The 13,781-nt window shown below is 39.8% G+C and overlaps 1 protein-coding gene across 2 annotated transcripts in view; it reads right to left on the minus strand.

Moving 5' to 3' along the window:
- Window positions 1–13,404, minus strand: part of SEH1L (SEH1 like nucleoporin) — a 33,947-nt gene extending 20,543 nt beyond the window's left edge. The window contains exons 1-3 of one of the 2 annotated variants that reach the window (XM_047090284.1): window positions 13,243–13,404; window positions 7,930–7,980; window positions 5,232–5,378 (exon numbers count right to left, since the gene is read on the minus strand). In XM_047090284.1, coding sequence (XP_046946240.1) covers window positions 5,232–5,378; window positions 7,930–7,980; window positions 13,243–13,353 — 309 coding nt within the window. In that variant the 5' untranslated portion in view covers window positions 13,354–13,404. The remainder of the gene's footprint in view (window positions 1–5,231; window positions 5,379–7,929; window positions 7,981–13,242) is intronic. The other variant, XM_047090283.1, reaches the window with a different exon arrangement.
- Between the last annotated feature and the right edge of the window lie 377 nt (window positions 13,405–13,781).

The following is a 13,781-nucleotide window of genomic DNA, read 5'->3' on the forward strand; positions in this document are numbered from 1 at the left end:
TTCCATGTAAGTTAGCGGTAACTGCTTCTCCACTTTATGCCATTTCAGCTTAGAAAAGTTCTCTTAAGAATGCTCTACTTTCATATAACAGGGGAAACCTATATCTTTAACTAAGTTCAAGTAAAAACCCTATGTTACTACTTACTCCTCAAGCCAACCCACCACAGATACTGACCCATCTCAGACTGACTGCTAGAAAAATCCCTAGTATAAATTTCTCTTCTCTCCTCCCCTTAAACAGTTGTTTGCCTTAGGGAGGGCCTAGGCCAAACATAAGACCAGCCCCTCCTAACATTTAAAAAAAAAATTGTAGGGGTGGGGCGCCTGCGTGGCTCAGTTGGTTAAGCATCAGACTCTCAGCTCAAGTCATGATCTCACGGTTCATGAGTTCGAGCCCTACATCCGGCTACATGCTGACAGTGAGGATCCTGCTTGGGATTCTCTCTCTCACTCTCTCTCCCCCTCCCTCAATCCCACTCTCTGTCTCTCAAAATAAACTTCAAAACAAATTTTAAAACAGAACACCTGAGTGTCTCAGTCAGTTTTGTGTCTGACTTCGGTTCAGGTCATGATCTCAGAGTTTATGGGTTTAGAGCCCCACATGGGGCTCTGTGCTTACAGCTCAGTGCCTGGAGCCTGCTTCAGATTCTGTGTCTCTCTCTCTTTCTGCCCTTCCCTGCTCATGCTCTGTCTCTCTCTCTCTCTCTCTCTCTCTCAAAAATAAATAAAACATTAAAAAAAAATTTTTTTAATGAAAAAAAAAACTGTAGGGGCACCTGGCTGGCTCAGTTGGTAGTGTGTGTGACTCTTAATCTTGGGGTCATGAGTTCAAGCGCCACATTAGGTATAGAAATTACTTAAATAAATTTTTTTAAAAAATTTATAGCATGCAAGCTACAAATCTAGAGTAACTAGAATACTATGGTATTGCCATTAAGGAAACCCATACAGCAATGGAACAGAATAGAGTCCAGAAATAAACCCTCTATATATGGTCAATTGAGTTTCAATAAGGATGCCAAGACCACTCAAATGGGAAAGGGTGTGGTGTCTCTCCTGATCAGATGGGGGCCCCTAAATGTGGGGCAACCCTAAAGGGTGGAAGCTGGAGGCAAGGGCAGTGAAAGGATTCACCTGAGGCAGAACAAAGGAGATAGAAGTTTATCGAATAGAACACAAGGGAGTTAGGGAGAGGAGAGCAAAGCACAGGCTGTCTGCTATGAGGCAGCAGGTGGGGGCTGCATTTAAAGGAGGAAAGTAAAGGAGGTATGGGGACATATGGAACTTTCCCTTTTTTGGTAACTGCCTGGTTGTAAGTGGCCCATTGGTTAGTTAGGGCCTATGAACACTTTGAGGTAGGCTGCCTAATGGGCCTGTTTAGATTCACCCAGGGGGTTACTGTGGGCCCTTCTGCCTTGCTTTTTACATTCCATTGCGTAAGCCTGTTGTCTAAAAGAGGCCACTACAAAGGGCAATGGGGCAGTCATTCCAATAAAAGATACTGGGAAAACTGGATATTAACATATAAAAGAATGAAGTTGGGGGAACCTGGAAAGCTCAGTTGGTATAGCATGTGACTCTTGATCTCAGGGTCATAAGTTTGAGCCCCACGTTGGGGGTAGAGATTACTTTAAAAAAGAACGGTGGGGGGGGGGGGGAGAGAATGAATGAAGTTGTACCCTTACCTTACACCATATACAAAACTTAAGTAAAAATGAACAAAAGACCTATGTAAGAGCTAAAAATTATAATTCTCTTAATATAAAACTTTGGGGAAAGTCTTTATGGCATTGGACTTGACAATGATTTCTTGAATATGACACAAGAAACAAAAACACAGCAAACAAAAGAAAAAAATTAACTGGACTTCATTTTGTACATCAAAGGTGACTGTCGAGAGAGAGAAGGCAACTCACAGAATGGGAGAAAATATTTGCAAATTATATACCTGAAAAGGGATTAATATCCAGAATATAAAGAACTACCACTCAACAGCAAAAAAAAAAAAAAAAATTGTTTTAAATGGTCAAAGGACTTGAAAAGACATTTCCCTAAAGAAGTAAAGAATTCTGGTAACAATTCCAGTTCGGGGGTTGGGGGAGAACCCGCCCCCTCCCCCCAACACACACACACAATTCTCAGCAGTAAAGCTGTCCAAGAATTCAACTCAATTCTGACTCCATGTACCCAGAAACAGCATCAGATTCCACAGATTAAGAGTTCAATCGTGCAAGACTGCCCCCACTTCGGACACCTAAGCAGCTCTCAAACCTCAGACATTTCCCTTAATAGATTACCAATTTATTATCAAAGGATAGAACTCAGGAACGGCCTGATGGGAGAGATGCATAGAGCAAGGTATGGGGAAAGGGTAAGAAGCTTCTATGCCCTCTCCAGGCTAACCACTCTCCCCACATTTCCACAAGTTCACCAACCCCAAAACTCTCTGAACCATGTTCTCTGGGGTTTTTATGGAGATTTCATTCATTACAAGGACATGACTGATTAACACATTAGCCAATGGCAAGCGATTCAACTTCCAGCCTCTCTTACCTCCCCAGAGGCTGGGGATGACACAGAAAGTTCTAGCCCTCTAATCACCAGGTTGGCTTCACTGGCAACCAGCCCCCAACCTTAGGCACTTTCCCAAAGTCACCTCATTAACATAATAAAAGATACCTTTATCACTCTGTACACTTAGGAAATTCCAAGGGTTCTGGGAGTTGTAACTCAGGAACCGAGTTAGTAAAACCAAATATACATGAAAAATAAATTTCTTATAAATCAAGACATTGCAAGAAGATATACAAATAACCAATTAACACATAAAAATGTGTTCAACATCATTAACCATTAGGGAAATGCAAAAAAAAAAAAAATGGAATTTAATAAACAAAACAGATGAACATAGGGAAAGGGAAGAAAAATAAGATAAAAACAGAGGAAGCAAATGTAAGAGACTCTTAAATACATAGAACAAACTGAGGGCTGCTGGAGGAGAGGTAGATGGGGGGATGGGCTAAATGGGCGATGGGCATTAAGGAGAGCACTTGTTGGGATGAGGAGTGGGTGCTACATGTAAGTGATGAATTACTAAATTCTACTCCTGAAACCATTATTCGACTACATCTTAACTAACTTGGAATTAAATAAAATAAAAAAAAAAAAAAGGAGATGCCGTTTCACACCCACTAGGATAGCTATAATAGAAAAATAAAAAAGATAGCACATTGGCAAGGATGTGGAAAAACTGGAACACTCCTGCATTGTTGGTAGGAGTGAAAACTGGTACAGTCATTCTGAAAATAATTTAGCAGTTTCCAAAAGTTAAAACACAGAACTACCGTATGAGCCAGCAACTCTACTCCTAGGCACATACTCAAAAATATTAAAGGCAAGACTTCAGACAAATATCTACATAACAAATTTCATAGTAGCAATGCTAGCTAGGATGCAACAAGAAGTTAATCAAGTAAGAAGGCTGAAAGCTATCAGCAGAAGGGAATAGGGAAAGGGACAAAAGCAGGGAATATATTTTGTTTTGGGGAACCAATAGTTCTAACCAAGGAGACACCCAACTAGGTGTCTTACCTGATACTGATAGCCCCTTACGTGATCCAGTGTGAGCTGGACTAGACCTGAGGACAAGCAGAGAAGCCCCCAAGTTATCCTGAAGCTACTTTTAGCTCCTTATATTAAGATCTCCTATGGGCGGAGTTTTCCACCATTTTTTGAACACTGACGTACACACTAGCATGTTGACATCCTAGGCATGAGCAACCCAAGTGTTTATGCAAGCTCCCTGCCCCTGTCCCCAATACACTGGATAAAACCTTCCTAACTCCACAAGGAGACAGTGCTTTGGGAGCTATCTCTTTGTCTCCTTGTAACAAATAATAAACAGGTTTTTGCTTTCAACACTTTCTTGGGTTGTATTGAATTTGATGCACCCCAAGTGGCAAATCCCTTGAGTTTGGTTACAGCATTTTTTACAATAGCTAAGAGGTAGGAACCACCCAACTATCAATCTACAGATAAATGGATACACAAAATGTGTCATATACACACAATGGAATGTTATTCAGCCATAACAGGAATGAAATTGATCTTTGCAACAATATGGATGGACCTTTTGCCTAGTGAATCAAGCCAGATACAGAAGGACAAATATTCTAGGATTCCATTTATATGAGGTACCTAGAGCAGTCAAATTCCTAGAGACAGAAAGTAGAACAGAGGTTACCAGGGGTTGGGGGAATGGAAAGAGGAGGTACTATTCAACGGTACTGACTTATGTTGGGAAAAATTAAGTTTATATACAGATATTGGTGATGTATACACAGCACTGTGAATGCAATTAATGCCACTGAATTGTACACTTAAGTTACCATGATAAATATTATGTTACGTATATCCTACCACAATTTATAATATACAGCAGAAAAAAAGAGTAGTATTGACAACATGCAAGCATTAGTGTTGAGAGGAAGGTGGATAGGACTGGTAAACAGAGAAGGAAACACTGTTATTTATGTCCTTATAAAGGCAGAGAATATATCCAGAAAAATACACAAAAAACTTATAATAGTGGTTGACTCTAGGGAGCCAACTGTGTCACTAAAGGGGAGGAAATTGTCACTGTATACATTCATTTATACCTTGTGCCTAATTATCTATTAAAGAAAAAAAGAAAAAACATTGGAATGGGTCTTAAAGGTAATCTACTTCAATTCCCTCACTTTATAGACATGGAACTTGACTAGTACACACATTATACTCTTATTTAAAATCAAACATCCATGCCCGGCTAGCTCAGTCGGTAGAGCATGAGACTCTTAAAATCAAACATCCAATCAGGGAAGAGCAGAGAATAGCAGAACCAAATAAAGAGTATATTTTATAAGAAAGCAAAGGTAACCACAAAGGAAAAAAAACAATATTTTAATGGATTTTTAGAGTGCACTCACTCTAGGACAATGCAGATACTGCAGATTTATCATGAAAGTTATCATTAAACAATGCCATGAGTGTTCCTGAGTACCACTTCAGGCCCAAGACAAAATTAAATAAAAAGTAGGAGAAAAACACGGAAGAGGAAAAATAGAACTGGTAAACACAGAGAAGAGTGATAACATCTTATCAAGTGCCTGAAGTGTTCTTGGAAAGACTGATGTTCCTTGGCGATCATGCACCCTCCTCCCCAAAACCCCCAAAACCAACAAATGTCTCACCCAATGACTCTGTCCTCGCAGTTTATCATTTGATTCTCCTACTATTTCTTCCCACACAGCAGCTGTTCGGTCAAAAGAACAAGAAGCCAAAACCTGTCCAAATTCAGGATGGGCCCATGTCACACGCCACACCGATCCACTATGTGTCTGAGAAATTATTTAAAAAAAAAAAAAAAAAAATTTACTCATATTTCACACAAAGTTTTACTTGAGGAAACAACACAGATGTCTTCAATAAGAGCAGAATGCTATTCAATTTTACATTTAAATAAACAATTAAGTTCTGGAAATTTTTAACTTTTAGAAGATATTCTCTACTTAGGATTATGGCCCTTTTGGAGTCAAGTCCTTCTAACATTTTTTTTTTAATTTTTTTTTTTTTTTTAACGTTTATTTATTTTTGAGACAGAGAGAGACAGAGCATGAACGGGGGAGGGTCAGAGAGAGGGAGACACAGAATCTGAAACAGGCTCCAGGCTCTGAGCTGTCAGCACAGAGCCTGACGCGGGGCTTGAACTCACAGACCGTGAGATCATGACCTGAGCCGAAGTCAGACACTCAACCGACTGAGCCACCCAGGCACCCCCTAACATTTTACTAATAAAGAAAAATCCAGCTGGATCAAGTTGACCTCTTCCAGTACTAACAGAGACCTGCTTCAGAGTTTAGCCTTATCAAGCTTTAAAAAAAAGATCTATCAGTCCACCGTTTTTTTTACTTGCAAATTCTCTCTACAGGAAACAGCCATCTAATAAAATAAATAAGACTAACCAAAACTGTTTGCTTCAAAAGCCTAACACTATATAGAAACTACAGCAGTAAAATGCTTAAATGACTCTGATACCTGGCTAGACAGTCGACTATTCTAGGAAGTGAGCCAATGAGTGATAAAATACAGAGAAGCCCAATTCCTTGTATTCTGAAAAAATAATTTAAAGCTCAGTAGCGTTACCTTTATTATTTGAAAAATGTCAAATTACTATTCTTAAACTCTCGTGTTGACAAAAGGAAAAAAACCAGAAAGGTCTCAAAGCATTTCACATCGGGGCACCTGGGTGGCTCTGTCTCTTAAGTGTCCAACTCTTAATTTCAGCTCAGGTCAGGATCTTGAGGTTCATGAGATCAAGCCCACATCGAGCTGGGAGGACAGCGTGGAGCCTGCCTGAGATTCTCTCTCTACCCCCCCCCCACTCTCTCCTCTCCTCTCTTCTCTCTCTCAAAATAAATAAATAAATAAACTTAAAAAAACAAAAAAACAAAAAAAACCTATGGCCTGTGTGGCTCAGTCATTAAGCATCTGACTTTGTTTGGCTCAGGTCATGATCTCATGGTTCATGAGTTCAAGTTCCACATCAGGTGAGCTTGAGCCCCACTTCAGGTAAAACACGAGCCCAGGTGAGCCCCACTTCTTTCTCTCTCTCTGAAAGAAAGAAAGAAAGAAAGAAAGAAAGAAAGAAAGAAAGAAAGAATTTCACATGGACAGAATTTTGTTTGTTCTTTCCAGTAAAAATACAGTATAACAACAGGCATCAGTCCGCCAATTATGTTTATAAAATTTGTTTCATGCTTCTGTATATCTAATACTTTCACACTTAATAATCTCAGAACACTTTCATAATCGTGTAATTTCCACATGGTAAATATGTCATTCAAAGGTAAACTTTGCACTCTTATTTTTTATCCTTTTTTTGATCTGGTCTTTTTTGTTTCACTTTTAATTATTATTTATATAAGCTACTAGTTAAAGAATGCATTAGACCAGTGAGACTCTGTTAAATATTAGATTGCCAGTGAAGCACAACCTACCTAAAAACTAAAGATCACAAAGAGATGTTCATCACAATAAAAAGGAAACAACTTATACCAGCTGTCACAAGTTGAACAAAAACAGGGTATATTTATTGGTATATTCATGTTTTACTGCTACATTTATGTTTTTAAACAAGCTTTAAAAACATACCAAAATATTTATGAAATATGTTGTTAAATTAAAAGGCAAGAAATGGAGGTTTCTTTTTTAGAGCGATAGTTTTGGAAATGGGTAAAGGCGGTAGTTGTACCAACATTGTGAATGTAGTAAACGCCATTGTATTGTGTATGAAGGATCAAACTACTGAATTCACAACATGAATGAACCTCAAGGAAAAGGGAAAGTAGCTAGACACAAATAACTACATATCGTAGAATTCCATTTATATGAAATGTCTAGAAAAAGTAAAACTACAGAGACAGAAAACACTTCAGTGGTTGCCTAGGGCCTGGGTACAGAATGGAAATTGACCCCAAACAGTCACAAGGGAAGTTTCAGGGCCATGCAAGTGTACATAGAAATTTACTAAAATTCGTTGAACTACACATTTAAAACTGATGACTCTAATGGTATGTAAAATTCTACCTGAATAAAGCTGAAAATAAAAATTGTACAAAATATCACAACTATTAAAAATATGCAAAAGAACAGATAAGTAATAAATACTAAAACACTAAAAACAGTTATGTTAGAATGCTATGAAATTGTACGTTTCCCTACTCTCAAATTTTCTGAAGTATATTTTTGATACTTTAGCAGTTAAAATCAAAATATTTTAGGAAAAGTATACATTTTATAATTCTCTCAAGAAGAATAGCAAGTCACTGACGCTACCAAATAAATAGTAACCATCTCAATTTTTTTTAAAAAATCACTAAAAATACTAACCTTCCAGCTAGCAGTACAATGCCAATCCCCATTTTCACTTTTATCCCAGACCTGTAAGAAAATAAGACATATTTTATGCAAAATATTCCTATAAACATGACAAACATAAAGAGTGAATCAGTATTAAGGCAAAAGAAATGAACATAAATTCACAAAATAATACAACCAGTAAGTAAACATTCATTCATTCATTCAGATGTTTATTAAGAACCTGAGGGGGGGGGGCGCCTGGGAGGCTCGGTCGGTTAAGCATCCAACTCTTGATTTTGGCTCAGGTCATGATCTCATGGTTCATCAGATCGAGCCCCACATCTGGCTCTTCGCTGACTGTGCAGAGCCTGCTTGGGATTCTGTCTCTCCTCTCTCTGTTCCTCCCCTGCTCATGCTCTCTCTCTCTTTTTCTCTCTCTAAATAAACAAACCTTAAAATAAAAGGACCTGCGGAGTGCCAGGCACCAGGCTGAGCAGGAGGGGGTCAAGGAATCTGTGCTCTCATAGGTAACAGAGACAACTACAGTTACAGTCAAGTCTTGTTATCGTAGTAGTTGTGTTCTACAATGTTGCTGTGAACACTGAACCAGCAAATACCAAACCACTGCTCTCAGGGGAAATATTTGTCAACTAATCAATACATAATCTCATTTCATGTATGTATCTATTTAAAGACACTTCTTTAGTGGATATTATTGATTCATTAACACTGAAATCAGAGCCAGCAGCAACTCATGGCAGAGTGAAACTTTCCTAACACACATATTTTCTCTGCAGGGCATATTACAGCCTTCTTGCACCTAAGATCACTAGGCACCCCTTCAGCACTATATATACTTGGGGACAATTTTAGACAGTGAAATCACCAACAAAAAAACAAAAATGTGGCACAAAATAGACAATGATAAGGACACTTGTGGGGCCCCTGGGTGGCTCAGTCAGTTAAGCGCCTAACTCTGGATTTTGGCTCAGGTTATGATCTCATAGTTCACAAGCTCAAGTGCTACATCAGGCCCTGCGCTGACAGTGCAGAGCCTGCTTGGGATTCTCTCTCCCTCTCTCTCTTTCAAAAAAACAAAAGACTTGTTTACAGTATGAGAGTCCAAATAAGAAAAGTGTCACTGCAGCAACTTCTTATTCAACATGTCTCCAGAGGCAAGGGAAACCAAAGCAAAAATGAACTATTGGGACCTCATCAAAATAAAAACTTCTGCACAGCAAAGGAAACAGCAGCAAAACTAACAGGCAACCGACGGAATGGGAGAAGATATTTGCAAACGACATATCAGATAAAGGGTTAGTATCCAAAATTTATAAAGAACTTCTCAAACTCAACATCCAAAAAACAAATAATCCAGTGAAGAAATGGGTAAAAGACATGAACAGACACTTCTTCAAAGAAGACATCCAGATGACTAACAGACACATGAAAAACTGCTCAATATTGCTCATCATCAGGGAAATACAAATTAAAACCACAATGAGATACCACCTCACACCAGTAAGAATAACTAAAATGAACAACTCTGGCAACATCAGATGTCGGCAAGGATGCAAAGAAAGAGGATCTCTTTTGCACTGCTGGTGGGAATGCAAACTGGTGCAGCCACTCTGGAAAACAGTACGGAGGTTACTCAAAAAAAATGGAACTACCCTACAACCCAGCAATAACACTACTAGGTATTTATCCAAGGGATACAGGTATGCTGTTTCAAAGAGGCACATGCACCCCAATGTTTACACCAGTGCTATCAACAATAGCCAAAGTATGGAGAGAGCCCAAATGTCCATCGATGGATGAATGGATAAAGAAGATGTGGTATATATATAATATATATATATATATATATATATATTATATATATTTACGATGGAGTACCACACAGCAATCAAAAAGAATGAAGTCTTGCCATTTGCAACTATGTGGATGGAACTAGAGGGTATTATGCTAAGTGAAATTAGAGAAAGACAACTATCATATGACTTCACACATATGAGGTATTTAAGATGAACAGAAGGGAAGGGAAGCAAAAATAACATAAAAACAGGAAGGGGATCAAAACATAAGAGACTCTTAAATATAGAGAACAGGGGCGCCCGGGTGGCGCAGTCGGTTAAGCGTCCGACTTCAGCCAGCTCACGATCTCGCGGTCCGGGAGTTCGAGCCCTGCATCAGGCTCTGGGCTGATGGCTCAGAGCCTGGAGCCTGTTTCCGATTCTGTGTCTCCTCTCTCTCTGCCCCTCCCCCGTTCATGCTCTGTCTCTCTCTGTCCGAAAAATAAATAAACGTTGAAAAAAAAAAATTAAAAAAAAAAATATATAGAGAACAAACACGGTTGCTGGAGGGATTGTGGGAGGGGGGATGGGCTAAATGGGTAAGGGGCATTAAGGAAGACACTTGTTGGGATGAGCACTGCAGGTGTTATACATAGGTGATGCATCACTGGAATCTACTCCTGAAATCATTATTCATTATTACACTACATGCTAACTTGGATATAAATTTAAAATAAGTAAATAAAATAAAACAAAATAAAATAGAAAGCAGTGTCACCCTGTTTAACCTCAGTTGGGAACATGCACACCGGGCAACTCCAATTTTTTGCTACTCTGCTCATGTCAAGCAAATAACTGAGAATATTGATTTTGGGGTCACAAATAAATTGTAAAGAGTAAGTGAACTCACAAATACACAACTGGCTAATAATGGGGACCAACTGTTTATGTAACAAACAAAAGCAAAATACTTAATCTTACTATCAACAAAAAATATAGATTATAACAAGACAACATTTTAACCTCTTAAAAAATGAAATGATAAACTCCTCAAAAAACTAAAAATAGAATTACCACATGATCCAGCAATTCCATTTCTGGGTATATACCCAAAAGAGTTGAAAGCAGGTTCTCCAAGAGATATGTGGATACCCATATGTATAGCAGAATTATCCACAACAGCAAAAAACATAGGAGCAACCCAAGTCCACTGACAGATAAATGTTAAGCAAAATGTGTTATTTACAATACATATAATGCAATATTCAACCTTAAAAAGGAAGAAAATTCCAGCACATGCTCCAACATGTGCAAACTTCAAAGACACTACGCTAAGTGAAATAATCCAGTCACAAAAAGGACAAATACTGTAGGACTCCACTTATATGAGGTACCTAGTCAAATTCATAGACAGAAAGTACAATGGGGGTAGTAGCTAGGGTGTGATGACAGGGAGAATGGGAAGTTATAATTTAATGGGTACAAAGTTTCAATTTTGCAAAATGAAAACGTTCTGTAGATAGATGGTGGTGATGATTGCACAGATATGAATGTACTTAATACCACTGAACTATAAACACTTAAATATGGTTATGACAGTAAATTTTACGTGTATCTTACCACAATTTTAAAAATTAGAGAAAAAATGTTAGTAATTCCTGACATGGACAATTATCTTATCAAATCAGTACTTTAACTGTAAAATTGTATAACCTTCAAAAAGACAATCTGCCAATTATTCACAAAAGCTTTTACAATATTCACTAATTTCTCTACTTGAATTAGGCTAAGGAAATCATTCAAAACACAAAAAGCTTAAAGTAATGAAGATTTCCATTGCAATACTACTTTACTTCCAACAAACAAAACCTACAAACGGAAAGATTTAGAGATTCAGTAATAAGTGGATGAGGAAAAAAAACCTATGACCTATTCAGTTAACAGACATTAATTACTGCAATATTCAAAAACAGGTGGATAGATGAATGTCTAAAGAAAATGTGTACACATACAACAAAATTATCATTCAATCTTAATGAAATTACAATACATACTACAAATATGGATGAACCTTGAAAACATCATGGTAAGTGAAATGAACCAAACACAAAAGGGCAAATACTATATGGTTACATTTATACCAGATACCCAGCAGAGTCAAATTTATAAAGAAAGAGTATTAGAGGGGCACCTGGGTGGCTCAGTCAGTTGGGCTCCTGACTCTTAATTTCAGCTCAAGTCATGCTCTCAGGGGTCATGAGATCGATCCCCATGTCCAGTTCTACGCTGAGCATGGAGCCTGCTTGGGATTCTCCCTCTCTGCTCCTCTCCCACTTGTTCTCTCTCTCAAAATAAATAAGTAAACGTTAAAAAAAAAAAAAAAAAAGGAAGAGTATTAGAAGTGACCAGGGACTGGGGCAGGGTAGAAAAAGGAGTTATTGAGTAGAGTTTTACTTTAGAATGATGAAAAAGTTCCAGAGATGTATAGTGGGGACGGCTGCACAACATGAATGTTATGCTTAAGGCCACTGAACTGTAATGTAGCTCTAAAGATGGTTAGCTTACCACAATAAAAAAAAAAAAAAAAAAAAATTAAGTGATTTTAAACCTTTTAGGAATTAGAACGCTATAGTTATTCCATGTATTTGGTGACACCACTTTTTCGAAAGGGAACACCAGCTGTAATTCATCATTGAGGGATCACTGGTATCAAACTTGACTCATGTGAAAGGCAAGTAATAAAAACTATCCTTCAGATTTTCAGTTATTTTGGAGTTGTCGAAAATGCAAATAATCCGAACTCCAGCTTTCATCTGCAAGTCTATTGTCGGTAACGCTATAATAATCTCTAAAGTTCTTAAATCCCAAAGACCATCCTCTTATCGCAGAAAATTCTGGTCAAAGTAGTGCAGACATTTACATGAACTTTATGAAACAAGCACTCCATTTCTTTAATAGCAAGTAGAGAACTTCATTGGATATAAATGGATTTGTTTCCTATATGAACGCAAGGAGAGAACAATCTCAAGATGAGCAACAAGCTCATCACAGCACTTGAGACAACACGTTGAACCGACTGCATTACAGGTGGCGAGGCAAAAGCCTCTGGCTGAACCAGTGTGGTAACAGGACAAGTACTCCCCCACCCGCGCAGTCTGACAAATCCTTCTCGCAGACTAAACCGAATCTCTAGCTCTCTCCCACAATGACCCAAACCTGCCGGAGGTAGAACCCGCGTGCTGCCCAGGGCCCCACTGGCGGGAGCGCGCACGTGGCTAAGACGCCTGCCCGCCCTCCCCCTCCGCGCAAGCGCAGAGCAGAGTGAGAGCGGGGGAGCGGCTGTGACCCCACAATACTGGGGCAAGCACGGCGGAGCAGCTCAGCCGCCCACACTCCTTGGGTTCCAGACCTCGTGTCCAACGGCGTGCCTCAAAATCCGTGGTAGTCCCCTTTCCACGCGCCGTTCCCTCCGCTCTAACAGCGGGTCATGCAAGTCCCCACTCCCCCTCCTTCTGGGCTCGGCCCCACTCAAAAGCTCCGCGCGCACCTTGACGCTCTGGTCACTGGAGCAGGTAGCCATCCGTCGCCCGTGGAAGTCGAAAGAGACATCATGGATGAGATCCTTATGGTCCGCCGCGATACTGCGCGCCACAAACATGGCTTCCGCCGGGCCCGCGCCTGCTCCGTCTGCCCCTCCCACCTCCGAAGAGGGCGGCCGCGGCAGCGCGCGGACCGCAGCCCACCAGGACCACGCCGCCGCCGGGGCGCGCACAGCGCGAGCCACCCGCGCCCCCGCGCCGTGCCCCACCCCTTTGCCCGTCATGCCCCGCGAGGCCAGGGCGAGGACGACTGCGCCTGCGTTTTCTGAAAGAGTCTAACCGCGGCAAGGGCTTAGGAGAGAGTGGCCTTTCTTGAGCTGTAATGAAAATTAAAGGAATTCATTGTTCAAGTATGATAATTGGGAAAACTAAGAAAATTAGAAACACCATCTACAGTCCTGGGCCCTGAGTCAGTATTGGTCAGCGTCATTCCCCACCGCCCTCAAACACGGGCTGAATGCTCGGAAGAAGTGGAGAAGAAAAGGAT

This window comes from Lynx rufus, unplaced genomic scaffold (genome assembly GCF_022079265.1).
Source record: "Lynx rufus isolate CCGP_SWC_20201006 ecotype Redwood Valley unplaced genomic scaffold, mLynRuf1.p SCAF_29, whole genome shotgun sequence".
Taxonomy (NCBI): domain Eukaryota; kingdom Metazoa; phylum Chordata; class Mammalia; order Carnivora; family Felidae; genus Lynx; species Lynx rufus.